At 45.4% G+C, this 27,102-nt stretch overlaps 1 protein-coding gene across 1 annotated transcript in view; it reads left to right on the top strand.

Annotated features, from left to right (window-relative positions):
• The window catches only part of PCLO (piccolo presynaptic cytomatrix protein), a 303,767-nt gene that overhangs the window by 199,643 nt on the left and 77,022 nt on the right, over positions 1-27,102 (top strand). The window contains exons 10-14 of the mRNA XM_055000594.1: positions 3,192-3,273; positions 4,538-4,663; positions 15,160-15,271; positions 21,299-21,366; positions 25,255-25,466. Coding sequence (XP_054856569.1) covers positions 3,192-3,273; positions 4,538-4,663; positions 15,160-15,271; positions 21,299-21,366; positions 25,255-25,466 — 600 coding nt within the window. The remainder of the gene's footprint in view (positions 1-3,191; positions 3,274-4,537; positions 4,664-15,159; positions 15,272-21,298; positions 21,367-25,254; positions 25,467-27,102) is intronic.

Below are 27,102 nucleotides of genomic sequence, written 5' to 3' on the forward strand. Positions count from 1 at the left end.
CCTGCCTGGCTGATAACTTCCTTTTTGAAATGGTGGAGGAAGCTACAAGTGCCTTAGTCATACTAGACTTAATATTAACCAACAGGGAAGACTTAGTAGATGCAGTAAAGGTGGTGGGGACCTTAGGGGGAAGTGACGATTCGTAGCCTGACTTGTAGGTTAGATTTTTGTAGGGCTGACATCAATGAACTCAAGAGGCTTCATGTGAGTCATTTGGTGGGGGAGTGTGCTGGAAGGGAAAGGAGCAAGTGAAGGGTGAGCTCTTTTCAAACATGAGTTTTTGCAAGCTCAAGCCCTCACTATTCCAGCAAGATGGAAACATGGTAAGGGGTCCAGGAAACAGATGTGGATGAACAGAGAGCTCCAGAATAAGCTAAGGGGAAAAAAGGAAATGTTCAGGAAATGGGGAGAAGGACAGACCTCTAAAGAGAAATATATGAGGGTTACTAGGTACTGCAGATCAGCCATCAGAGAATCCAAAGCTCAGTATGAGCTGGGTCTGGCAAGAGAGGCTTGCTGCAATAAGAAAAACTTCTACAGATATGTGAGAAGCAAACACAAGGTAAAAGAGGCAATTGGACTGCTGTTGGGAGTGGAAGGGGAAACTCTGATGGAGGACAGAGAAAAAGCAGACAGGCTTAATGACTTTTTTGCCTCTGTTTTCTCCCTTAAGAACTTGAGCCCATCTAGAGATGGTAGTAGACACGACAGGACACCTGGCGGGGGCTAGTTGACATTGACAGAGAGGTTGTGGAGAGGCACCTGTCTGCACTGGACGAATACAAATCCCCTGGGCCGGATGGGGTGCACCAAAGAGTGCTCAAACAACTTCCTACAGAACTTGCAGAGCCTCTGTCCATCATCTTCAAGCCGTCCCGGAGGACTGGGGATGTGCCACAAGATTGGAGAAGAGCGAATGTTATCCCAATCTTTAAGAAAGGGAAGAAGGATGACCCGGGAAACTACAGGCCTGTCAGTCTGACTTCTGTTGCTGGGAAAAAATTAGAGTAGATTTTAAAGGGATCGGTCTGAAAGCATCTGAAGGACCGCTTAGTGATCCGGGGAAGTCAACATGGTTTTGTCTCCAACACAACTTGTCAGACTAACCTGGTTTCCTTCTTTGATTGAGTGACAAGCTTACTGGATCATGGGAACTTTGTCAATGTGATCTACCTGGATTTCAGTAAAGCTTTTGATAAGGTTTCCCATGACATTCTAATGGGTAAACTGGAAGACTGTGGACTGGACTATAGGACAGTTTGGTGGATAGGTGACTGGTTAGAGGACTGCACCCAAAGAGTGGTGGTCAATGGCATTTCATCAGATTGGAGGGAGGTGTCCAGTGGGGTGCCGCAAGGCTCGGTTTTAGACCCAGTACTTTTCAATATTTTTATCAATGATCTGGATGAAGGAGTGGAAGGGCTGCTCATTAAATTTGTTGATGATACAAAATTGGGAGGAGTGGCAAACACCCAAGAAAGACATAGTTAAAATTCAAGAAGACCTGAATACTCTGGAGAAGTGGGTGGTTGTGAACAGGATCAATTCAACACAGATAAGTACAGAGTATTACATCTGGGCCACAAAAATGTGAAGCACAAATACAGGATGGGGGATACACTTCTGGGTAGTAGTGTATGGGAAAGAGATCTTGGAGTAAGAGTGGACTGTAAGTGAAATATGAGCAGTGAGTGTGATGCAGTGGCAAAAAAGACAAACTCAGTCTTAGGTGGTATCGAAAGGGCCATTTCATCAAAATCACAAGAGGTCATAGCCCCTCTCTATACTACCTTGGTTAGGCCACACCTGGAGTACTGTGTGCAGATCTGGAGGTCTCACTTCAAAAAGATGTGGACAAAATTGAGAGGGTGCAGAAGAGAGCGACAAGAATGATCAGGGGTCTGGAGACTGAGCCCTGCATGGAAAGGCTGAGGGCCTTGGGAATGTTTAGTTTGGAGAAGAGGAGATTGAGGGGGGACATGATTACTCTCTTTAAATATCTGAAAGGCTGTCATTTGGAGGAGGGCAAAGAGCTGTTCCAGTTGGCAGCAGAGGGTAGGATGCGAAGCAATGGGCTAAAACTACATGCAGAAAGGTACCGGCTGGATATTAGGAAAAACTTTTTCACGGTCAGAATAGTTCAAAGGTGGCATCAGCTGCCTAGGGAGGTGGTGAGATCCCCTTCACTGGCAGTTTTCAAGAAGAGACTGGATGAATATTGGTCAGGGATGCTTTAGGCTCATCCTGCATTGGGCAGAGGGTTGGACTAGAAGGTCTCTATGGCCTCTTCCAACTCTGTGATTTTGTGACAATAACTCCCCTCCTGCACAGTTTTCATGCAAGCAAACTGAATTGGGGGGAGGCAGGAGCCTTCTCCCCCCCCCGCCCCGCCTCTCTGAGTTCCTTTGTTTTAAAGAAGCAGTCCCGTGCAGCTCCTGTGCGACTGCTGGAAACGTTAAAATTAGTGCATGGCCATGCAGAAAAAACTTGTCTAGAGACTCCCTTAAAGGATGTATGGTCCATGTGCATAGAGAGGGAGTGGGTTTATGCTCACTGGCCTCTCCCCCATCCCTACATACATTTGGCATAACACTCAAAGGCACATACATGCCTATTACTGCGTTATGTCCATAGCTTGTTTTATTATTGACAATTTTTATGCTGTTATTTTTATGATTTTACTGGTTTCTTTTTTTAACTTTGTGAGTTGCCTCAAGCAGTTTTCCAGTGAAATGGCATATATATTTTGGGAACAGGAATAAATGCATGCATACGTTTCATGCACATATTCTGAAAACCTGCAAATATATACAGCACCACATGTACCTTGTATGCAATTTTTTCTGCATATTTATAAGAGTGGGGCTGCCCCTCCCTCATACACAGTCCTGCGCCTCACTGTGTGTTGACAATATGCCATTGTTATCGGAATATAGTCGCTGAGTATCTCTAGATCCACTCCCATGACCAGGTTGTTTCAGACACTACGGGCGCTCAAGCAGCTGCAGCACAAGGGTTCTCACAAGAGTCCTCTAGAGCGGTCTTCATGATTGGAAGCTGATGTTATGGGGGGGGGGTGAGAGAGATTCCAAACATAATGTGCTTCACAACTATTGTTTTACTTGTAAATCATTATGAAAACTGACACATTTTTTAATCTTTAATCAGCATTCACATTTTATCTCCCCTAGATAAACGGGAAGCCAATGCAATACGTCTTTCCCCATGCAAGACTCAAACTTCCGAGGGACCCGAAGGACCACTCCGTTTCAGGTACAGAAAACAGCAGCCGCTTCTGGCTTCTGTAGACCATTTCTGATGTGCCAAACAGTCTGAGAGGGCAGTCCCTGCGGTCCTCTATAGAAGGATCATGTAGGCCGGAGCATATGGCGTTGCTTCTGTTTGAGCTCTGCTTGACCCACAGCACGGTGCTCTTTGGCTCAGGGGAAGACGGTGATCAAGCAGGAATGGAGCCTCCTAAAGCCGGAGGAATGTGCTCCACCATGGAAAGGGGTGTAACAGGAGCGAGGCTTAGGATCAAAAGCACTAATATTTCTTAGGAGCCACAACACTTGGTTAAAATGAAGAAGCAGGCTATATGAACAGGGCTGTTAAAGAAACAGTATCTACAATGTCTTTGCTTGTAAAAATATTGGGATGTTTATGTTTAGATAACAATAATAATAACATTCAATTTATATACTCGATTTATATATTTGATGTTCTTTGCACAGTAGAGATGGAGTATAGATAAATAAACAGATCTTGTTCTGGTTCTCCATCAGAACAGCTGATGACACATTGCAGCACTGGAAGCAAGATGCAGAAGAAGAAATGCTTTTTCTCCTCACATGACCCTGTTCAGGCACAAAGCATGACCTTGACCTTTTTTACTCTTGCGGACAGATTTATGGGGTTTTGTCAAAAAAGTGCCTTTCATTCACAAGGGTTTTTCATTCCAGCACCCCAGTAACTCTCAGAAAGGCAAGGGAACAGTGAAATCTATGAGGTTAGCCTGGAGAAATGTTGCATAGGAGTATAGCGTGGAGTAATGCTGCTAGACCTGATAATTGGATTCTGCATTTATTACTCTGTATTTCTTATTCTGTATACTTTTTATATTGTGGTATTTATTGTATGTACTGTTATGAAGATTGCCTGGGTTGGTTATTGTCACTTACAGCACTTAGGTACTTTATATACTTGGGATTTTTAAAAAAATTCAGCCAAATTGCCCATTGCATTCATTGTCCCCATTACTCAGTGAGGTTTTCTCTCGGCTGTGGTTTTGTCTTGGGACCGAGGGTGCCTCTGTTCACAGCAGACGAAGGCAACAGCAAACCATCTCTGCTTGTCTCGTGCCTGGAGCACCCCGTGGATGGAATTGCCATGCTGTGCCTTAATGGCAGTTCCTTCTTCTTAAATAGTTGGTACCCATGTTTTATGTGCTGATTTGAGTCCTTTTACTAGAAAAGTACTTATAAATACTACTAATGGATAAATCTTGGTTTTTCTTTTTCTCCTTTCCTAAATGCAGGCAATGGACTGGGGATCCGAGTTGTAGGTGGGAAAGAGATTCCTGGAGCTAATGGAGAAATTGGTGCCTATATTGCTAAGATCCTGCCTGGTGGAAGTGCTGAGCAGATAGGGAAAGTAATGGAAGGTACGGTGATGGATAATATAAAAAAAATAACATAGCTACAAAAATCTTTGCTCATGGTTTGGGTTAAAAATGTAGCCGTGCTTTCCTGCAAACGTCCCAATGCCAAAAATTCAAACCTCTCTCTTTTTAGGTTCCCTGAGGTTGTGTTCTAGGAGTGAAAGTGTTGAAATAGCTGTTCTTTTCTCTTTGTGCCTATTTGCAACAGCAAGTTGGGAGGAAGGAACATCTGGGGCGTAAAATGCTGTGGTTTCGTCTGTCTTTAGCACAACATGTTTTGTGATGTTACTGGCAGATTTTTTCACCAGCAAGCAGTATTTATTCTCTCGCTTCCTCTGCCTTCTCCCTGCTTATAGAATCATAGAGTTGGAAGGGGCCATACAGACCATCTAGTCCAACCCCCTGCCCAGTGCAGGATCAGCCTAAAGCATCTCTGACAAGTATTCGTCCAGCCTCTTCTTGAAAACTGCCAGTGAAGGGGAGCTCACCACCTCCCTAGGCAGCTGATTCCACTTTTGAACTACTCTGACCGTGAAAAAGTTCTTCCTAATATCCAGCCGGTACCTTTCTGCATGTAATTTAAGTCTGTTGCTTTGAGTCCTATCCTCTGCTGCCAACTGGAACAGCTCCTTGCCCTCCTCCAAATGACAGCCTTTCAAAGATTTAAAGAGAGCAATCATGTCCCCCCTCAACCTCCTCTTCTCCAAACTAAACATTTCCAAGGCCCTCAGCCTTTCCTCGTAGGGCTCAGTCTCCAGACCCCTGATCATTCTCGTCGCTCTCCTCTGCACCCTCTCAATTTTGTCCACATCCTTTTTGAAATGAGGCCTCCGGAACTGCACACAATATTCCAGGTGTGGCCTGACCAAGGCAGTATAGAGAGGGGCTATGACCTCCTGCGATTTCAATGCTATGGCCCCTTTGATACAACCCAGGATTGAATTAGCCTTTTTTGCCACCGCATCACACTGACTGCTCATATTCAGTTTACAGTCCACTATTACCCCAAGATCCCTTTCACATATACTACTGCCCAGAAGTGTATCCCCCATCCAGTATTTGTGCTTCCCATTTTTGTGGCCCAGATGTAATACTGTGCACTTGTCTTTGTTGAATTGCATCCTATTCACAGCTGCCCACTTCTCCAGAGTATTCAGGTCTTGTTGAATTTTAATTCTATCTTCTTGGGTGTTTGCTACTCCTCCCAATTTGGTATCCTCAGCAAATTTAATGAGCAGCCCTTCCACTCCTTCATCCAGATCATTGATAAAAAATATTGAAAAGTACTGGGCCCAAAACCGAGCCCTGCGGCACCCCACTGAACACCTCCCTCCAATCTGATGAAACGCCGTTGACGACCACTCTTTGGGTGCGGTCCTCCAACCAGGTCCCTATCCTGACCAGTTTTCTGCTTAGGAAAAGGCACCTGGGTGTGCTCCGTAGGAATCTCCTCACTTTGCACCTCTGTTATTTACAATGAGTTCTCAGACTGAGCTGTAGGAGGCCCCAAGTCATATTAGTACTCACTGGCGAAGGGACCTGATGCTGCTGAAATTATTCCTAGAGGAAACAGACATCTAGAACTGCAATTGATATTTATTATTGTATTGTCGAAGGCTTTCACGGCCGGAGAACGATGGTTGTTGTGGGTTTTCCGGGCTGTATTGCCGTGGTCTTGGCATCGTAGTTCCTGATGTTTCGCCAGCAGCTGTGACTGGCATCTTCAGAGGTGTGGCACCAAAAGACAGAGATCTCAGTGTCTTTTGGTGCCACACCTCTGAAGATGCCAGTCACAGCTGCTGGCGAAACGTCAGGAACTACGATGCCAAGACCACGGCAATACAGCCCGGAAAACCCACAACAACCATCGATATTTATTATTATTTTCTAGGAGGGGGGTTTGCACAGCTTTCTTGCCACTGCTTCTTGTTTCCACTGAGCCTGAATGATGAGGAGCAAAGTTCTAACAAAATGTTGCACCGGAGACAATGATTGGCTCTCCCAGCCTGTTCATTTATCCCCCAAAGAGCTGCCAGGGCCCCGGAGTGCATGAAGCCCACAGTGCTGGGAAACAGCTGCTGTTCTTCTCTGGTCAGGGTCCTGGAATACTCTCCAGAGTCCTCTGCATGTGCAGCAGATTCACCACAAAATACTCACCTGGGGAAGGGTGTCCTGAAATCAGAAAGGCTTGAAAGCAAAGGCCCTCGTCCCTTCAAATACACGCTGTCCTGTGCAGGGACTGGGCACCTCACGCCCTCCTAGCCACCGATTCCCTTGATAGGCTGCCATCTCCAAACTGAAAACCCCTCACCAGCCATTTGGGAGCTGGTGAACCTCTGTGCATGTGCAGATTTCGAGCAAATGGCTGAACAAGAGGCCCGTGGGTGAGGACACTATTGACACCGCTTGATTTAACCAAAGAAAAACTTTATTGTACTACTGTAGATATAAATTACAGAGAACTATATACTATACAAGAAGAGGCAGTACTCTAGGCTTAGCAACGAATAAAAAGAAAGAAAACGGAAAGATACCATGTCTAATTATCCTTTGAGAGTTATAAAAAGTACATCCTTGCAGGATGAGTGAACATCTCTTGGAGAGGAAGGGGATAGAGGCAAGCCTCTTCTAGCGCCCTCCTTCCTCCATCCTCCCCTTTCTCCACTATTTCCAGCTGGGAAATAACAGAGGCTTGTCTTGCCAGGGGTTGCATTTTGCATGCAAAATGCCTCCAACCCTCAGGGGCCCTTCTCCTACCTTTCCTCCCACCCCTCACCAAGGCTCAGCCCCAAGGCTCAGCCTGCTCCCACTTGGGGGGGGGGCATTTCATGGCCTCCCAAAGTAGGTGCTCTCAGCCCCCAAAGTCCACCCCCTACAGCCCCACACATACCCAATTCTCCCCCAGCTGCCACACACAGATCCAAATCCCCACAGTAGCTCCTCACAGGCCCAAATCCAGCCCCAGCAGCCCCACACAATCCCAGGAACAGGCTGGCCAGCCTTCTCCCTTTGTTTCCTATGCTGTGAACTATAACACTCTGTTTTCCAGAGCAAATGTGCACAGCCCAGGGATGCCACAATGGTGGACACACTTCTGAGTGCCAGCTTGTCCCAGTGAAAGAGCACCTGAACCACAGACACCCTCCCTCAAATTCCCCCACCACCTACAGAGATGGCTGGCCAGCCAGCCCCATTGTTCTCTATGATGGGAACCAACTGGACAACAAAGAATAAAACACGAACAACACAAAGTTTTTTAAAAAACATTTCTCACTTTCAAAGTACAAGTAGGCAAAGCATTATGACACATTACACCAGCAGTCCCCCACACAGAAAAATAACACAACTCACTTAAGATCAGAGAATCACAAAAACACAATTCCTGTCAAAAACACTTTATTGCTTGAACAGCTTTACGTTACACAGCAGGGGGGAACACCAAAGGGCATTCCAGCATTCCACCTCACAAAAATAACACAACTCACTTAACATCAGAGAATCACAAAAACACAATTCCTGTCAAAAACACTTTTTTTTCTTGAACAGCTTTAGGTTACACAGCAGGGGAGCACACCAAAGGGCATGGCAGCAGTATCTTACACAAAAATAACACAACTCACTTCACATTAAAGAATCACCCCAAAAATTGCTGTCAAAAGCACTTTATTTCTTTAACTGCTTTAGGTTACACAGTAGGAAGGCACAATAGGGCGTAAAAGCAGTCTACTACACAAAAATAACACAACTCACTTCACATCAGAGAATCACTCAAACATAATTGCTGTCAAAAAAGGTGAAGTGGGCTGTATTATTTTGTGTAGTATGCTGCTTTCATGCCCTGTTGTGCCCTCCTACTGTGTAACCTAAAACAGTTAAAGAAATAAAGTGTTTTTGAAAGCAATTGTGTTTTCGGGTGATTCTTTAATGTGAAGTGAGTTGTGTTATTTTTGTGTAAGATACTTCTGGCATACCCTATGGTGTGCCCCCCCCCTGCTGTGTAACCTAAAGCTGTTCAAGAAATAAAGTGTTTTTGACAGGAATTGAGTTTTTGTAATTCTCTGATGTTAAGTGAGTTGTGTTATTTTTCTGTGTGGGGGACTGCTGGTGTAATGTGTCATAATGCTTTGCCTACTTGTACTTTGAAAGTGAGAAAATAATTTTTTTTAAAAAATCATTTTGTGTTGTTCGTGTTTTATTCTTTGATGTGCAGTTGGTTCCCATCATAGGAAACAGTGCGGCAGGCTGGCCAGGCTTCTCTGTAGGTGGTGGGGGTGTCAGGGGGTGGTTGTCTGTGTGTCAGGTCAGGTGCTCTTTCCCAGGGACAAGTTGGCACTCAGAAGTTTGCCCACCATTGTGGCACCCCTGGGCTGTGTGGAATTGCCCTGGGAAAGAGAGTTTAGAAGTTCCCAGCATAGGGAACAAAAGGGGAGGGCTGGCCTTTGCCAGCCTGTTCCTGGGGTTATGGATGTGGGGCTGCTGGGGGTGGATTTGGGTCTGTGAGGGGCTAATGTGGGGAATCGGGATTTGAGTCTGTGTGTGGCTGCTGGGGGGGAATTGGGTTTGTGTGGGGCTGTGGGGGTGGACTTTGGGGGCTGAGAGCACCTACTTGGGGAGGCCATGAAATCCCCCCCCCAAGTGGCAGCAGGCTGAGCCTTGGTGGGGAGTGGGAGTAGAGGTGGGAGAAGGGCCCCAGAGGGTTGCATGCAAAATGCCACCCCTGGCAAGACAAGCCTCCCCCAGGTGGAATTGGTGGAGAAAAGAGCACCTACTTGGGGAGGCCATGAAATGCCCCCCCAAGTGGGAGCAGGCTGAGCCTTGGTGGGGGGTGGGAGGAAAGGTGGGAGAAGGGCCCCTGAGGGTTGGGGGGCATTTGCATGCATTTTGCATACAAAATGCCACCCCTGGCAAGACAAGCCTGCCTCTTCATTTTTCCCCCATAGGAAATAATGAAGAAGATTAGCAGCAGCAAGCTAAAAATACGTTCACGTTTCCTTTTTTTAGGTGAGGATAGGGGGACCTGGTTTGGGGGGCCATAACATCCCCCCCAAGTCCAATCGGTCTGAAACTTGGGGGGTTGTTAGAGAGGAGTTAGAGGAAGGTCTCCACCAAGTTTGGCTTGATTCGGTGGGAAAATGCCTCCCCCAGGCATCCGGGAAGACGGAGGCATTTTCCCATTGAAAAGAAACCCGAAACAACCCGAAACGATACCCAAACCGCTAAACCCGAAACAGCTTGCCGTTTCGGATTTAGTGGTTGCCGAAACAGATTCTCATTTCGGGTATACCCGAAACGAGAATCCCGAAACAGTGTGCCTTTGCACACCCCTAAAGACGAATATTAAAATAACAAAGTCAGTTACATTCAAAGAAAACCTGTATAAAATGTACTATAGGTGGTATGTGACTCCGGAAAAATTGGCTAAAATGTATGCAGACACGTCCAATAAATGTTGGAAATGTAAAGATAAGATAGGTACGTTTTATCACATTTGGTGGTCATGTGAAAAGGTGGCGAAATACTGGAAGATGATACATGGGTTACTCAAAGAAGTAGGAGGCATGACCATACCTTTCAAACCTGAACTGTTCTTACTGAATATTATACCAGAGAGGGTAGAGAAGGAAAACGGGTATTTGATTCTTCATATAATTACGGCAGCAAGAATAACATATGCGAGATATTGGAAGAAGATAGAGGTACCAACGAAAGGAGAATTGATAGAAAAAATCTTAGAAACAACAGAAATGGACGTGTTAACAGAACTGATAAAAGAGCAAAATAGAAATGACCCGCAGAAAAGATGGACACCCTTCTATAGATGGGTCAAATCAAAATATGGAACAAGAAATTAAGTATATGATATGAGGATAGGAGAGAATATTTATTAGAACTAAGTAGAGTAGTCTTACAGAAAAACTAGGTCTAGAATAAGGAAAAGAAGGTATAAAGAGGAATAAATTGTAGAGATGGAAAATAAATGTTGCATACTATCTCCTTTGATATCCCATGATGTTATGTTTGATATCCCTTGATGTTATGTGTATGTTTATGTGTACGTATCCTTATTGAAAATTAATAAACCGTATATGATTAAAAAAATAATCTTGCAAAGTGGATGCTCTTCCACTGAGCCATTGCCCCATTCTAAGAACACTGATTACTTTTTTATACCTCACCTCACAACAAAAATGTTCACACTTTCTTTCCTGAAAGGTCCCTTTCCACATCAATGCAAGCCAAGGAATCCTTGTGCCTTGTTACAGTTTTGTTGTCTGTTGGAGGGAGGCGGTTTCATATGTTTTAAACTGGTAATTTAATGGTTGCTTTTACTTTGACCATATTCTGTTTATCATAGATATAATGCCTCTGAAACTTGTTAACTGACAAGGGTAATCCTTATCATTCATGGAGGCCCTCCGCACCACAGTGGAGTTGGGGCCACGTTCTTGGGCACACCGTCTGCTCATGTCGAGCTCTAGTGGGTCTGACCGTAATCCTAGATGGGGGATCAGTGGTCCCCATGAGCTCCATTGTACTCAATGACAGCTTTCTTGGTGGCAACAAGTATTTTTAGAAAGTCGCCAGGGCCAGGTGGGGCTTTTACCCAGCAAGACTTCTGAATGGCCACTGGAGATTTCATTGGCTGCACAGGTTTTTAAAAACATTACTTTACAGCAGATGCCACCACAGCACAAGAATCTTCACTGTGTGACTGAAGGTCAGCTGCAGGAGCCATTTTGTGCCCATGCCCAGTTTCAGAAACCCAAAGATAACCATAGGCCCCAAAAGGCTGGGGTCCCCTGTGCAAGATGACCTTGTAATATATCCGCTGGGTGCTTGTGGCTACATGTTGCAGCTTAATATTTTGTATCACACAATTTTGTTTTCTTTCTGCTATAGACAGACTAACAAGGCTACGCATCTTTTTTTTCTTTCAGTCTTCCTCATGCAATTTCTACTTTGTCATGTTTCTTATTGTGAATTTATCATCATATTTTCTTTTTGTTTCCTTGCTTTTCATGTGCACAGCTTCTCAAACTAAACATATAACCCATTAAGCATTTCTGTTTTATCTGTGTAAGTATAAGCAGATCAAGAAACTGTGGCTTTTTTGCTGTGAAAATGCAGTGATGTTTAGTGATCTATATTAGCTGTTTAAAGCACCAGCCTTTGGAAAGTTAAATAAATGTCTCCTCCACAACTGCATGGACTGGGTGTGGGATGTGCACGCACAAGGTTGTGATTAGTTTTGACCCTGAGTACGTTATTCGGAAAAGGGCTTCTATGATTGTAGCCCCAAAGATTACTTCACACTTCCTTTACTTGTACTAAATAATAGCTATTTGTTGATTCAGTTGCCTGTATCTTATCCCTCTGTTCAGCAACATTTGAGGCCTTCTTCAGTCAGTTAGCAACCTTTTATTGGCATTCAATAAAACAATTTACAACGATCAGGGCAAAAACCAAAAGAACCAAAAGAACAGCAAAATCAGTCGACAGAATTTACTGTATACGCCCTAATCCACATGGCAATTAAGAAATACAAGGCAACCATATGTGTAGTGTGGGGACAATGATCTGATACCAGGGCCGATTCTAGACAACTAACCCAAGAAAGAAACGAATCCTCTGTCAGATTGACCCTGAGGCTTGATCAGCAGAGGGCTAATCAAGGAGTCCCACATGTGAACATAAAAGTCACAATAAAATAAAACGTGAAGTACAGATTTGGGTTGCATCCTTCCACAAAGACATAGTCTATTGGGATAGGGTGTATTTGTAAGTCTCCCAAACAGAATTTCAGAGGGTAAAACGTTAAAACTTGCAAGCATAAAAGCTCAGCATAGGCGGGGGAAAGACAGCGATGAGAAATAAGTGGCAGGGCTTTTGTACTTGAGGATGATTCTGAACTCCAATGGGGAGCAGGTCTTCTGTGCCAGAGAGCAGGGGGTTCGCCCATCAATATCTAGCAGTCTTTGTTTTAGGAATCTGAAAGCTTGGTTCTCCGTTAACATTAGAAGGGAATAAAGGGAGGTCCCTGGAGACTGTAGTTTCCTCTGAATCAGGGAGGCCCATTTGGGTGTAAAAGCATCCGTGAGCATCAGATAAATGTGACTTGCGGGTTCGGCCCTAAAATGAATGCGTGGCCAGAATTTAAACGTTGAGATTCAAGCCCGGGTCTCAAGGTAGCGCTGCCCAGTCTCCAGGCACATGGCTGCGTAACAAACACAATTTGGAACCCCCAAGATACACCTCAAAGACATTGCCTGGATTTGCTCCAGCTGGTGGTTAAAACCACTAATCCAGATAGGGATCCCGTATAATATTTGGGGCACGGTTTTAGCATTGAAAAAACGGAGAGCAGCAGGAACAAACTGGTTGCCTTTCACATGAAAGAAGCTGGCAGAAGCTGCTGCACTGCTCTTAGCTGAGGCTTTCTTCCACCCTGAAGGGCCTTGCCCCAAGGGAGGCTCCTTTGTCTGGAGGAAGGCTTCGGACATTTGCTGAGCAGCTGGACACAGAGTTGTGGTTCTAAAAATGAAAACATCTGAAGACACCCCTATGGAAGGATTCTACTTCAAAATTGTGGCTTCTTGTTTTTTCCCCCATAGCCTAGCAAAAAAGAAAAGCCCTTCCCATCACAATCTTGCCCTCTCTGGCTATCCAAGCAGAACAGAGGGTGCCACCTGTTTAGTACAACAACAACAGCAAAGCCTTTATTGGCATATCTCAGGTTATCGATACAGTACACAAATATAAAGGTGCCACCTGTTTCTTAAGCATGTGCCAAGCCAAGTCCAGACTATGAGCGAGGGCCGCTTCTGTGCTCACTTGTTTGGCTTTCCCCTATAATCTCCTGGGCATGCGCCAGGGATAAAGCACTCGATGCAGGTCTGAGCATTCCATAGCTAAGCCCTGGGCCCTCAGGCTCAGGGCAGGCGGCCTACAAACCCCTCCTGGCAGCAACCATGCGGCATTTGGGCTGCCTGTGGGGACCTTGCGATCCTGCCCAGACCTTTGGCAGAAACACGTGGTAAAGGCCCTTCCTGGACGGCATCACTCCTGGCCATAGAGCAGGGCTGGGATGTTTGTTCCAATGCTGCCCTGGATACAGAAGGGCCCATATTGGGGAAGGAGACCAAGCTGAGCCCAGGATTCCTCTGAAGCTCTACCACTGGAGCCACAACAGTTCCCCCCACATTTCCCCACTACCACCCGGCTGAGTGTCAGGGGCTGCCAGCCAGAGGCGTCCAGTTATACTGGGAGGCCTGTTAGCCATAATGTATGTTCATGGAGAGCATCCCAAGAGGAATCTTTCCCACTTGCCGCTTCAAGCGGTGAAACCCAGGAAAGGGTTAGCCCTTAATTCTGAACCCAGAAACTGCTCTTCAGAGGGAATGCCGCCTTGCACAGAGAACATGTAATCCAGACCCAACGTAAAGCATCCCGTTTGCAGGCAGACATATTACAGGTGCTGTACTCACTGTTCTGCAACCATTTTCCATGAATACAATTGGAAGTGGGGATCCGAAGGAGATCGGAAGCCAGTTCCCAGCTCTTCCTTCATCAGCTGCAAGTCGGTTTCTAATGGCTTCAAGTAGCCTATGCCTGCAAATACCCACAGACGGGCTGTGAACAGCTGAGCTGCTCTTCCGTCAACTGGCAGCCTGATCGCCACTGGCAAATAGGGGCTGAGTCAAATGGCAGTTCTTTGAGCCTCCCTGTACCTCAGCAATCCACAGGCTGTTACCCTGGGCTCTGCGGTCGTCGCCCTTGGCTTCCTCAACCCATTTTCACTCCTGCAATCCACTTCCGTCTTTCTTACAGCCACCCTCTTTTCTGTCTCACGTATGCCGAGTTCTAGCTGGGCTGTGCCTCTCCAGACTGCAGGGAGGCCATGTGTTCGAATGCTCCCCCACTCACTGCACATAAAAGACTTGATATGGGGCAGGAGGGGGAACGTGGCCTTGTTCACCCCGAGAGACTAGTGGCAAATGTGACAGGTTTTAAAATAGACGTATTTTTCTATCTGTGTGTCTGTGTGCATTTATTTATGAAGCATATAAAGAAGTGGCCCCAAAGCCTCCACGCAGGGTTCTGCTGGGTGCGCACACTCAGTTCAAGCCTTCCTCTCCCTCGCAACCCCCGGGCACTTCTCCTCCTGGCTTTGGGCCAAAGGCCTCCCTCGTCCAGGCATGATTCTCTCTCATTGCTGGTCTTTCTCCATTCCCCCATGATCCTTTTGGCCCCTCACTCTCCGCCTTGGTTCTTTGGTAAGTGGAAATGCATCTCAGGTTACCTGTTGGACATGATGGGTTTAATATACAGGTAAGTTGGCACATTGGTATTGTGTGAGTGTGCAGTGAAAAGTCTTTGAAACTATCAGAGACACATTGAAACTGGATTATTCCAAATCTCTCTTCAAATCCTTTATGTATGTGTTAAAATCCAAGATGTGGCCTAACCTTGTCCCACCATGTTCTGGTCTGCCTCCCTAGGCATGCAGGTGTTGGAATGGAATGGCGTTCCCTTGACTGCCAAGACATATGAAGAAGTCCAGAGTATCATCGTCAGTCAACAGAGTGGGGAAGCAGAAATATGTGTAAGACTGTGAGTTTTTCTCCATCTTTCTGTTTCCATTATTTTCTGGCTTTTCATGACTTTTTTTTATTCACAATTGTTTAGGAGGAACTTTTGTTAATTTGATTTATCTTTATCAAGACGAATAATGGTGAAAGATTTGGAGGAGGATTTCTTTGTTCATTATTATAACAGGCAAATATGAATGGGAGAGCTATTTTCAGTTGCGGTCCACCTTCTGCTAAAGTTGATTACAAAGCGCCTGTGGATGGTCAAGGGGCTGGGTCACCACATCCAGTTTGTTCCCGATCATTTCCTGTAGGGGGATCAAACTCTCTTTGTGGCTAAAAACCCAAATCCAAATAGGCTGGTTCTGCACTAATCATTTAATCTGCAATTTGTTCTTTTACGAACCAGATGATGCTGCAGTCAGCCTTTTCCGTTCCAATTTTTTCATATCATTTTCCTGTCTTTTTTTCAGACTTTGACTGTGGCAATATTTTTCCCACTAAAAATGCAATTTGAGCATCAGCCACCCATGTGTTGAATGACTGCAAAACCTCTTCCCCCTTAAAAACCTGCTTACTATACTAGAGAAGCAAGTGGTAAGAAATTTAGGCTCTGTGGGAAATTTGTGATACACTATAAAGGTATGACAGTTCTTGAAGATCTTTCCCGCAAGAGTTGAAATGTACACGGTGCCAGGACACGGGGCAGTATTTTTATGCTCTTTAAGGTTTCATAAGGTGAGAACTGATTTAAAAATTAGAGTGGCATATGCAACAAAATTACAAAACCTATTAGGATTTTATACACATTCAAGCATTTTTTTATCACATACTTCTCTGTTAGGGAATCTGTATATCCCAAGAAAACAAAGGCAAACCAGTTTAAAAGACTTGGATCCCTCTTGCACTCTGATAAGGTGAACTGCAGTAACAGTGATGGTGCCTCAGTCAGTTGTTCCATGGCGAATCAGCAAAACAAGGTCACACAGGAGTTGCACCATAGTCATGTAGTTTGTTGAAATTTTGCAGTTATTATGCACGTAAAGCCAAAATTACAATAGAATTCTATCTGTAGGAATAGATAGAATCATATCCTTCAAAACATTTGTTCAAGATCATATATCCCATAAACCATATGCTCATTCCTGTTTCCATAGAATTAGATGCAGGAAGAGTACCATAGTCATTATGGCCTCATTTTGAAGCTTAAAATCTCCTTCCAAAATATATAGTGTGGTGTACCAAAATTAGCTGAAATGTGGCGGTAACAGTTGGCAGAAAATTTCAGAAATGTGTAAATTTCCAGTGATGGTTTGTTTAGGTTGATTTGCCTGCTTATCGTTTGTTCATCCAGGATATTTCATTATGGTATTTTTCATGCACATGTGATGTTCTGAGCTGCCAAATTTTTGAAATATGCAAAATCCCCCAATTTTGTTCCATATCAACATTTGTGCAAGGTGCTATAATGTTCAGAACATACTTATTTGGTAGCTTAGGGTGTGTTTTGCAACTGCAAGAAATATTATTTTCATATTCCAATCCATTATATTTTAAGTATTTTTAAATGTTAAGTAACCACTGATGAAGATTAAAGAAGGAAGTGCCAAAGCAGGATTATAGCTGAACATCAAGAAGATAAAAGTAATGACCATCAAGGAATTACATAATTTTAGGGTTGGTAATAAAGACACTCAAATCGTTAAAAGATTTTCTTTTCCTTGGCTCAATCATCAACCAAGAGAGAGACTGTAACCAAGAAATCAGAAGGCGATTGAGGCTTGGAAGGGCAGCCGTGAAGGAACTAGAGAAGGTCCTTACGGATAAAGATGCGTCACTGGGGACCCAGATCAAGATAATCTGAATTATGCTATTCCCCATTACTATCTAGGGGTGTGAAAGTTGGATAGTGAAGAAAGCGGTCAAGAAGAAAATGGATTCATTTGAAATGTGGTGCTGGAGGAGAGTTTTGTCGATACCATGGATGGCCAAAAAGATAAATAAGTGGGTTCTAGATCCAATCAAGCCTAAATTCTCTCTAGAAGCTAAAATGACAAGACTAAAGCTATTGTACGTTGGTCACATCATGAGAGAACAAGACTCTCTGGAAAAGTCAATAATGCTAGGAAAAGTGGAAGGCAGGAGGAAAAGAGGAAGACCTAAAAGGAGATGGCTGGACTCAGTCAAAGAAGCCACGTCCTCCAGTCTGCAAGAACTCAGCAAGTCTGTTAATGATGGGATGTTTTGGAGGTCTTTCATTCACAGGGGGGCCATAAAGTTGGAAATGGACTTAACAACACATAACCCACACATAACAACAACAGCTAGATTTTGATTAGGCTCAGCCATTATCTCCATGCAAGTCAATATCAAATATCATAACAGGTTCTGGCCTTGTGCTTACTGGGGCATGCATAACATATGGCCCCGGGGGGGGGGGGGTCACTTGTGGCCCACCAAAACATGTGTTGTGGCCCAAGGGCCCACCTGCTAATTCTGGCAACTTAGTGAGTGTTTCTGGATAATGCCTTCCCGGGCGGCAGTAGCTCTACGCAGGGCCAGATGAGCAGTGCCATGGCAGTGGGTGCCCATGAAGTACACAGAAGGAGGTGGCAGGCAAGCTGCCAAAGGAGGAGGGGTGCCTGGGTGTGTGATCAAGGTGCCTCCTGAGGTTCCTCTCACTCTCATGGGAACTCCAATTCTCAGGAGAGCCCAAGAGCCGACGGGACGGCATTTGGAAGCACTGTGGTCACTTGAGTTTTCAGTCAAGATATAGGCTGAGCAGATGGCTGGCACTACACCTGAATGGAGTTCCATCCTGCTCTCTACCTCCATTGGATGGCTGCCTAGAAGACCCCAAATAAACACAAAGACAGGAATGAGAATTGTCCTGCAGTAGCAGCAAAAAGCAAGTGGGCTCCAAAGGTCTGCACGTGTTGCTCCGGCAGGTTCCACACCTCCCTCTTCTATGCTGCAGCTGTGGGGGCATGAAGCATCCTTTGAAGAGAGTTGCAGTGGAACCGTGTCTGCCATGTCTGCAGTGGCTGTTTTAAGGGGCTCTGATTCTGTCAGGCAATCGGCCTCATGGGTAGCACATAGAAAGCATGGGTAGCTTTCTGTTTGCAAGGAGAGGGGGCATTTGGGATGGCATTGCCCTGACAGCACAGTGATGTACTTGGGTGGGGGGCATGGGGAAATGGTTGACGCAGTCCAAGTTTGAGTTGGAGCATCCCTCCTCCTTGCTTACCTGTGTGGGGGCCACTGTTTTTGCACTCCCATATGGAGGAGTGGAGGCATCTCTTTGGTGTATGTAGCTTGAGGTAATGCAGCTTAACCAAGAAGAGAGGAAGAAAATTCAATGTGAAACAATCGTTCAAGTAACCAAAAGGTTGAGACATAGGATTAAAAACTCCACTGATTAGAGGATATATAATTTTAATAAAAGCTATGGCCTGCTGACTTACTAGCAGGCTGGTTTGTGGGGCCACGGGGTGAGGGCTGGTGGTGGAGCTTGCTGTGGTAGCCCGACCTGGGTGGCTCCTTCTGGGTCTATGTGACCCAGTGGGAGCCTATCACTGGACTGGAGCCAAGCCAGCCAATCAGAAGTGGAGCATGCTCTGCCCCTTCTCATTGCACCATCTCCAGGGCCGCCTTGTCTTTTGCCCCAAGCCAGCAATCCCACCCAACCCTCCCTTCCTTTGTTGGGGCTTTACTTGCATGCGGGTTATCTTGGTTTACTTTGGTTGTTGGTTGTTAATACTGTCACAACTTTATTGGTGGTTTTGCATTGGGCACAGATTCGTTCAGAGTCAAAACAGCCTGCATGCTCTGTTTACCCACATTGGTGATCCCCATACGGGATCTTGGGACTGGGGCAGGGCAGTGGCAAGCCCAGCTCTGGGGCTGTCTGAGCAGCTCGCTCCCTGGTGACAGAGGACCCATGCAGAGGCATTTGCCCATGTGTGTTCCTGCTTGCTGCCATCCCAGGGTGTCCCACCTAAACTGGCATCCTGAGAGGGTAAGAGGTGATCAGCTGACAGGGGGTTCAGCAGATAGGAGATCCGTGGACTCTGCAGCACAAATGCTGCGTCAAAGCTGTAAGCAGTAAAAGTTGGGGTCTTTATATCTCCAAATATGGTTTTTGAGTCTCCTTCCTCTACCTGAACCTTCCCCCCTTATGTAAAAGCCTGGAAGATATATAGTATATAAACCATCCTGGTCAGAAAAAGTTGAGGGAATGGCCTGTAATGGTTCTGAGCCAATAACTGTCAGATGATGCCCCCTGTTGAATCCCCTCTCGGTTGACCCAATGGGTGTCCCGGCTGTGGTCTTTGCAGTGCTTTGGAGGGCTGTAGCTGGCTGCAAATGCCTAACCAATGCCAGGGCTTTGGGGTAGGTGGGTTGTATTTTCATTTTTTCTGTGATCAATGAGCATTTTTATCTATAATATTTCCTAGAGATACTAAATACAATTTAGACTGCAACATTTCTATCATCATAAATATTCATAATAAAGCTACACCTGGCATAACTTTATGTTGGTATTCAGGCAGGCTTGCCAACCTCCAGGTGGGACAAAGTTCTCCTGGAATGACAATTGATCTCCATGCTACAGGGAGATCAGTTGCCCAGGATAAAATGGCTACTTTGGGAGGGGGCAGGTTCTATGGCATCACATCTCCACGGAGGTCCCTCCCCAACCCCAAGTCTCCAGGAATTTCCCAACCAGAGCTGGCACCCCTGGTCCTGGAGAGGCTTTGGATGCTAAAGGGCCTGGGGCCTCAGCTGCCTGCACCTGCCAGGGACGGAGCTTTGCCCTCCCGAGCCCAGCACGGCTGTCCGCCAGTAGATGTGCCAGTGCGCCGGCAGGCCACCCAGATGTCTCCCATGTCTGGCTTAGCTGACCTCATAAACTGTACATAGGCGGGACTTATTGCATCGTGGGTGACTCCATACATATAAAATCATGTTTTAATGGTTTTTAAAAATATACCAAGTTAACTGGTTTTTAAAAATCAATTCATACCTTATATGCATTAAAGAGCATAACATTTCCTTGAACTTGAATTATGAACAGTTGCTGTGCAGCAGCTCCTCGCCATGTTATCGCCAATTTACTGCGTGAATGGGGTTGGCCGCTCTGATGCCCACCGCCACCCTCACAGCACTTGTGGGCCTGTGGAAATCTGATGTGGGGGAGATCTTCAACACGTACCACACCCAAATACCACATCACAGATTCCCCATGGAAAATCATCTGCTTTTCCACGGTCACCTCTGCAGCCTCTGATTCCCGTGTTGCTCAATTAAGTACACCCTGTTCGCTCACGGAGCCCGGGGGTGCCCGAATGAACGCCCGTTCTGGGAATGGCTGAGACTAGGGGAATGTTTCAGTGATCACATTTTTCTTGTCTGCAACTTGCCTGTTTTTTATTGTTCATAATATTAATTTTGTAATTGTGTGATTATGAAGAGTTTCTTTTAAAAACGGTCTCGTTTGCTGCAAAGGGAAAAAAGTGCATTTAAAGCCTCTCGTTTCCTGCACCTCCCAAAGGATCCATTGTTGGGCACGGCAAATTCACAGGAAGTAATTAACCAACCAAACGCCTGACAAATTAGTATTTGCAGAGGGGAAATGTTACGTTCTGTATGGGCATGCAGTCCTGGTTTCCTCGAGCAATTTTCAGCAAGCTGTTGTAGCAGGTTAATGATTGGCTAAATAATGCACATGAGTGTTGTAAAGATGAAAAAGAAAGTGATTGTAAAGCAGTTTGTGGGTGAAACTATTTTTAAAAGATAAGCAATGCATGGAAATGGTAATTCTATGAGAATTGTGAGAAATGTATGTAACCTGCATTGAGCCCCTTCACGATTTGGTCTTAAAAGTGTCATTTTTTTCTGCTCTTCAACTTTAGGAGCATTTCAGGTGGGAGGGGTCATACTTGAGAGCTGCCTTCTACCATATTTCATGTCTAATTTATCTGTTCTAAAGGCACACCGAGGGTGTACCAGAATTTCTTTTGTCTCAGGCTTTTGTTGTTTCCTTTAGGGATCTCAACATGCTGTCAGATGCTGAGAATCCCCAACATCTGGAATTGCTTGACCCAGGAAAAGCTGGTAAACGAAGCCGCATGAGCCACTAACCCCACTAGTACACATTTGTATACAATTAGGAAGTCGCTTGGTTGCATTTACTGGAGGTAAACATTTGTAGGGAGAGAGGTGCTTGACGATTGGCTGCATTATTTATTCAGTTTTCCTGGAGAAGGCCAAAGCAAATTTCCCGTTTCATCTCCATGAATGGGAACTGGCTGAAATTTTGCTAATATTGATGAACAGACACTGCAACAAGTTTTTTTAGTATGGCAAAAATCTTGACCATATTTTGAGATGTGACACCTTGTTGTGTGGATAACTGAGTTTGTCTTGGCTGTGTTTTGAAAAAATCAAAACTAGATAAAATTTTGATTCTATAAAGCTTATTAAACTTATTAAGTCATAGTCAGAGTTGGAGAAGACCCTTTCAGTCACCTGGCCCAACCTCCTTCTCGGTGCAGGAATACCCAACCTCAGTATCCCCAGCAGATGGACATTTATTTATTTACATATTTATATTCCACTTTTCTCCCCAATGGAGACTTAAAACAGCTTACAACACCGTTCTCCTCTCCTCCATTTTATCCACACAAAAATCCTTTGAGGTGGGTTAGGCTGAGGGCAGGCGAGGGCCCCAAACCACCCATCCGGCTTCCACAGCAGAGTGGGGATTCACGCCTTAGGTCTCCTAGATCCTAGACCAATACTCTAACCACTACACTGTCCATCTTTTGCTTAAAGACCACCTCCTGGGGTAATCTTTTCCATTGTCAAACAGCTCCCGTCCAAATCTATTTCCTTGTATTTTCCCGTCATTAGTTCGAGTCCTGCCTTCTGGGGCCAGAGGGGACATCTTCTGCATCACAGACCTGCAGAAAATACCAGTCATGTCTCACTTCCGTCTTTTCTTCTGTGGGCTAAACATGCCCAGCTATTTCATCCATTCCTTATAAGGCTTTCCCCTTCTCCATCTTGATCATCTTTCCTGTTGACATTATTCCTAAAATATCCCCTGGACTCAGTACTCTGAATGAGGCCTGACTGAAATAGAGTGGAACTATTTCTTCTTGTGATCAAGATGGAATACTCCTCTTGAGTTGACCCTAAGCTTTCGAGAATTACAGTTCTCTTCGTCAGATGCATGTGATTTTTGAAAGCTTATGCTACAATAAAGTTGGTTAGTCTTAAAGGTGCTACTGGACTCTTTTTGATTTTGCTACTAAAGACTAACACGGCTAACTCCCTTGCATCTTTCCCCAGGAAGTGTGACCAAGCACTGTATACCATACCACTTCTGTCACTGTTTTCATTATGCAATGATGTATTTCTGTCCCATGAGGATCTATTCACCACCTTCGCAAGCAGCAGTCCTGCCCCTTCCTTAATCTTCTTCTTGCTACAAACATAGCCAAAGAAAGCCCTTCTTGTTTTTAGCATCTTTTGCTAGCTTCATCTCATTCTCATCTTTAGCCTTCCTGGCACCAACCTTACTACTATGTTGTAGTCCTCCTTGATTATATGTCCCTTCTCTCATTTCCCCTTTTAGCTTCAGCATATCAGACAGCTCCTTGTGAAGTCACACTGACTTCTTTAGCTACCTCCCGCTTTTCCTTCTTGTTGGGATAGCTTACAGTTTTGCCATCAGTGTTTCACTTTTCAGAATCTCTCATCCTTCTTGATTTCTTCTGTCCTTCAGGATTTCAAGCCATAGAATCCTGCCCCGTTTTCCTCCAGTAACTTACAGGAAATAAATGAACAAATGCAAAAACAAGAGAGAAAAGATACAGGACAACGTATGTGTCCTTGTACTGCTATCAAGAAACCCCAAAGACCACAACGGGCGGACCCCTGGTTCTGGCCAGTTTGCACGGTGTTACTCTGCAGTTCAGCCTGTGCTAAGGTTCAGCAAGGGAGGAGATTTCTAAGGCTTATATAGATACTAAGTTACATAGTTACCCCTGATACTTGTTTCCCCCTAATTATCTTCAGAGAGAGAAATGATATATGCAAGGCCAACTGATAAACAGTTGGCCTTGCGTCTGGAAAGCATGCAAGATGAAGAGTGCTACCTACCTGCTTGTACCAGGTGCCTAGTTTAAATATCACACTCCTATATGTAATAATATAGGTAAATGGACATTATAGTGAAAAACAAACTCTTTAAGGGAAAACACTTTACATTATCAAAAGGAATGTTCCGGCCTGGTCTGCAACTGGGACTGCGGCACACCACACTCGCCCCTTAAAGTCACAGTAATCTTCCATAAGGTGCCACTAGAGAGTTTCACCCCACCACCTCTCAGTGATACGTGTCAGATCATACTGACTTTCCAGTATTAAGGTTTCGAGCGTATCCTGTTTGCTGGCCGTACTTTATGCATTGGGAAACAAACATCAGAGACCATGGGAATTGCACACAACTGGTTTCCCCATTTTGTTGTACTGCAAATTACCTGGTTCCTCCTTGCTGTCCTTGGTTCTCTTTTGTCACCTTGTTCTTAGTACAGGGCTGCTGCTGACTGCGTTGCTCTGACCTTTTTCCTCTGTCCCCTCAGGACCCCAGTATGCAGTTTTCTCTTTCAACAGCAAGGAGCAATGGAAACACCACTTGTACCTTCACATTCTTCACTATCCTACCCAGACCCTCACAGGCTTTGGAGAAGCATTAAAGATTTCTTCGAACCGTGTCATTCATTCCCATGTGGATCAGCAAGAAAGAATAGTGGTCAGCGAGTCTGATGTGTCTTGGAATGCGTTCTGTCACATCTCAGTTATGTGCTCCAGAAAGACAACTCGCCTCCCCAGACAGCTTGTCCAGTCTGCACACAGTTTCCCCCATTCCTCTCAGAGCCAAACTACAAGTGACGTCTTACACAGGTTGGACACTAGTCGGCTTCCCTCAAGTTTTGATGGGAAATGTAGGCGCCCTGGTTTTACAGCTTGGCTCTCCATTACAGCTGCAAGACCAGGGCGCCTACATTTCCCATCAAAACTTGAGGGAAGCTGACTAGTGTCCAACCTGCGTAAGACGTCACTTGTAGTTTGGCTCTTAGAAGAGGAATTCCTCCCTTAGAAAGGTGTCTGAACACTCTGTAGCGGTGTCTGTAATGTGTTATGGCACTTGGGGTCGTATTTCCTCTTCAGCTGGCCCCTCTACAGAATGATCCTGGTATGAGTTATATAGTTCGAATGTCTTCTGATTCTCCCCCTTTTGCATGCCATATTCTTCCACACACCGGTCTTTTCCGCCTTGGAAATCTCCTGTGTCTTCTATTCACCTAGAAGCGCATCATGCCTCACATTGTTCCATTCAACTCGCCAGCGTGCAGACAGGTGTGCCTTGAGCCCTTTCACCTTCTCTGCAGTCAGGGATATGAGCTTGCCGTTTCTGCAGGTATCCTTCAGGTTACCTTGAGTGAGAGTCTCAAACAGGGCACCTTCGATGGAAGCCACTGCAACGGCTCTACCCGTGCCAGTGTTGGGATTTCAAGGTGGCTGGTGCACCTCCTGGTCACCGCCATGAAGTTTCCACCTAGAACTCCCATTAGCTCACCCTGTTCAGTTGCTGCTAGGAAACTGCCTTCAATCTATTGTGTTTCCAAGCCTGGCCAACCAAACTCTAAGCAAGCAAACAATTAATGGAGAACACAGAGTAGAACTGCCAAAGTCAGTCCAGTATTTATATTTACTATAGAGATATTATAAAATTTAATTAAATAAAGCGTCTGTGTACTGTTGCTCATTATTATGTCTCTTACAAAATCAGGACAATCCCTGAAATATAGGGAATCATGTTCCTTTTGTTATGAAATTATTAGTCATTGTGATAAATATATAAATGACATAAATAAATAAAATTTTTACATAAGATTTGCAGAACTCAACACAAAAATCCTCTTCTCCCTGCAGTGGAAAAAACAAAGTCCCCCGGAGTTGATCCTAAGCAACTGGCTGCAGAGCTGCAAAAGGTCTCCTTACAGCAAGCGCCTCTGGCTGCCTCGTCAGCGATGGACAAAGGCTCCTATGCCCACTCTGGCACGACATCCGCTACTTCCAGTTCAGTCCCCAGCCCTGGCCAGCCTGGCTCTCCTTCAGTCAGCAAGAAACGCCACAGTGGCAAGGTACAGGGTCATTTTTTCAGTTATGATGAGCACGGATGTACACATATTGATGAAAACACTCCCTTTAGCGGGTTGGGAGTACTGTGGTAGGGGTTCATACTGAGCTGCTCACTGTGGAAGGTCACATGGGAGTAGCTCCAACATGCTCTGCTAAGGCGGCCCCTCCTGTGCTTAGACGAAAGCATCGGAGCCTCGAGTCTTGTCGGATTCTCTTGCTTTTCATATGTAGAACTGCCAGATTTGCTACGTCTGTCTAGGAAATAAATGTAGAAAACACCAGACTCTAATTAAGGTCGTTGAAATCCATATGCCTCCAAAAGCTACCCAGGACAAGCAATGCAATTTCCAGCAATTACTTCTACTTGCAGGGGATGGCGAGAGGGGGGGAAAGTAGGGACAGAAAACAGAGAAGGACAACAACGAAAAAGTTCTGTCCACCAGGCTACGAAGCAACAGAGAGGGGGGGAGAGACTGATCCATCCTCGGGACTCTGCTCCAAAGCCGGTGGGACTAACTTTCAAAGCTCCTTCGACACAGTCATATAATCTATTCATAGACGGCATTATATGCCAACATGTAAATGGAGTTTACATTGCCAGTTCCCTGTGGACCTTCGGAGTAGCTGATCCTACTTTCAACCCTCTTTTACCAACACATTCACTCCAGCTGGAAGCTGCTGTGAAGAAATCCACCCAAATGCCCTGTGCGTGCCCCCCCCCGCCCCACCCCCACCCCCGTTTGATAAAAGGGCTACTAGGGAATAAGGGGTGAAAACTGACAGAGGTGCTGAGTGACACCCCCCCCCCTGCCAGATTCCTGCCTTAAACCACCTTCTGCACTAAAAGGTTTACTTCCGTCACAATAGATTAACTGTTAAGCCAGTAAAAAGTGAAGTTTGTGGGGTTTTTAATATTCATTTCACTTGTTTAGAAATGAAAGATGAGTTTTTGAAACCTAAAAAACTGCACAGTCTAATATAAAATGTAACCAATTGTCATCTATAAATGTCCCATATCATTGTTTATTTGTCGACAAATGTTTATCCAGGGTATCCAGGATTTTTGTTAACACTATCTGGCAACCCTATTCACACAGGATTTGTTAGAAGAATGTGGACACAGCCTATTTGGAATCCATTCATTCTTTTGATTGCCAGCATCACAAATGGACTGGTACTCTGGCCCACAAGATGTGTGAATGTTTCATGAGGGCCTCCAGGGCTGGTTCTAGACCCAGGTAGACTTTGGATGCCAAATGGGTGTTTGCAGGGCTTTTTTTCTGGGAAAAGAGGTGGCAGAACTCAGTGGGTTGCCCTTGGAGAAAATGGTCACATGGCTGGTGCCCCCCCCCCGATCTCCAGACAGAGGGGAGTTTAGATTGCCCTCCGTGCCTCTGGAGCGGCGCAGAGGGCAATCTAAACTCCCCTCTGTCTGGAGATCAGGGGGCGGGGCCACCGGCCATGTGACCATTTTCAAGAGGTTCTGGAACTCCGTTCCACCGTGTTCCTGCTGAAAAAAAGCCCTGGGTGTTTGCACCTCACTCCCACCCTGCTGCCTCCTGGCTCCAAGGTGGGATGCAGAGGCATTGCCTCAGGAGACTGCTTGACCCATTGGGGCAGCACAGCAGGAGGACAGGT

Source organism: Eublepharis macularius, chromosome 16 (genome assembly GCF_028583425.1).
Source record: "Eublepharis macularius isolate TG4126 chromosome 16, MPM_Emac_v1.0, whole genome shotgun sequence".
In the NCBI taxonomy this organism is placed as follows: domain Eukaryota; kingdom Metazoa; phylum Chordata; class Lepidosauria; order Squamata; family Eublepharidae; genus Eublepharis; species Eublepharis macularius.